Genomic DNA, 1,692 nt, shown 5'->3' with positions numbered 1-1,692 from the left:
CCTATCCACCTTTTTATAGACAAAATTTGGATTCAAAACACGGTCGTCTGTGATTTCTGAGCAACAAAACATGAGGTTGATCTTGATTGCTCGCACATTTTTACACGATCAGTAATGACACCACACACGTGATCATCCCTGGGTTGTGTTCCGGTTCACAAACTAAAGGTTCTCATCTCACATCCAGTTGCAAGAAGTTCAAGTACATATAAAGATTATGTTTATGAAGAAAGCTATGTAAATCACCAGATAGTTGGACAAGTTTTCCATTACGATGGAAAAAAAATCCTCCCATTGATGCTACTGATTATGGTTGATGAAGTTGCAATAAGCCAATAACAAACAAGAAATTTATAAGTTGAGTACCACAATCAGATCAGAAACAGATAGAGGAAGTTGTATCCAAGATTCCGACAATATTTTATTGAACCTTATCATTTAGCTAATTCAACTATGACATCAATTCAGTGGAGGAAACATATGTACAAGCACACCAAAAAAAAAAATTACAAGAAAAGAGACTCATACCAGATAAATTCAGGACTTACCAATACTAATTCTTTAGCAGAAAAGTGCCATCCATATATGTCTTCTGTCTTTAGCCTTCATAACAGAAAAACTTTAATGATGAGAATTGCCTTGCTCAAAACCAATTGGCCAAAGCCTCTTCCACCTATCATCATTAGTGATACTTGAACCCGGTAACCCATAATCCAAATCTACCCCAGTTCGGCAAATGGGGCAATTGGGCCTTTTCCAAATCCACCTATCCACACAATGAGCATGAAACAAGTGCTTGCAAACCGGAAGGCTGCTGCAATTGTCTCCTTCTTGAAAAGAATCCAAGCAAATTGCACAGTCTCTGGTTCTTTGAAAAGCTGCAGCACTATAAACTACGTTAACGAGTCTGGCATGTAGATGAGGTGAGTCGAAGGCAGTGGAGGCAGGGGAGACGGTGGAATGGGCGGCGGTGTGAAAGAATCCGGTGCAGCGGCGGTGGAAGGTGTTGGACATGAAGAGGAAGTGTAAGAGGACGATGGCTGCAAAGCCCAAGAAGAAGAGAAAGATGGAGAATATAACCACCATAATCACACATTTCAGGAGGAAGAGGAATAGTTTCCTCAAATTTGTACTCTGAAATTCCGGCCGGTGACCGCGGCTGTGGGCGGACGTTGGCATTAGGCCCGGATTTTTGGGAATTCGAACACTAGAAATTGGGAAGAGATTGAGATTCAGAATCAGAGGGATGGGCGACTGAGATCTTGATTGCACCCTCCAACTCGATAAATTTACACCAAGTTGCTTCAGCTGTCCAATTTTCACCAGTATTATTTGAATGGAATTATGATATATACAACTACTATATGGTACTATCTTTAACTTCTTTATATAAAAATATATATATTTTATTATTCATCCTTACAAGTTTCTGGTGAAAAAAATTACAAATTTATAAATTGTCAAAATAAATTATTTGACCATTTATAAGTTGTTTTTTTAAAAAAATCGGAATAACTCATCATTCTCAAAAAAATTTTAATTTTATTTTTATTTTTCACTTCTCCAAAATGTCATCTTTTCAAATTATAAAGATCAGTGAACTATTCAGAAAATGTTGAATAAATACTCCTAATTTTTTCTTTTCTTGTAATGGAAATGTGTTTCAAAACTTTTGATAAATCATAAACGGAT

At 36.8% G+C, this 1,692-nt stretch overlaps 1 protein-coding gene across 1 annotated transcript; it reads right to left on the bottom strand.

The window, feature by feature from the left end:
* Positions 1-333: 333 nt before the first annotated feature.
* Positions 334-1,358, bottom strand: LOC142537389 (RING-H2 finger protein ATL40-like). Its single transcript, XM_075642924.1, has one exon. The coding sequence runs from the start codon at positions 1,177-1,179 to the stop codon at positions 622-624; it is 558 nt and encodes a 185-aa protein (XP_075499039.1). The 5' UTR covers positions 1,180-1,358; the 3' UTR covers positions 334-621.
* Between the last annotated feature and the right edge of the window lie 334 nt (positions 1,359-1,692).

The sequence above is a fragment of the Primulina tabacum genome, chromosome 2 (genome assembly GCF_025594145.1).
Source record: "Primulina tabacum isolate GXHZ01 chromosome 2, ASM2559414v2, whole genome shotgun sequence".
NCBI classification, from domain to species: domain Eukaryota; kingdom Viridiplantae; phylum Streptophyta; class Magnoliopsida; order Lamiales; family Gesneriaceae; genus Primulina; species Primulina tabacum.
The sequence above is the reverse complement of the archived record's forward strand: the minus strand, read 5'-3'. Positions and strand labels throughout refer to the sequence as shown.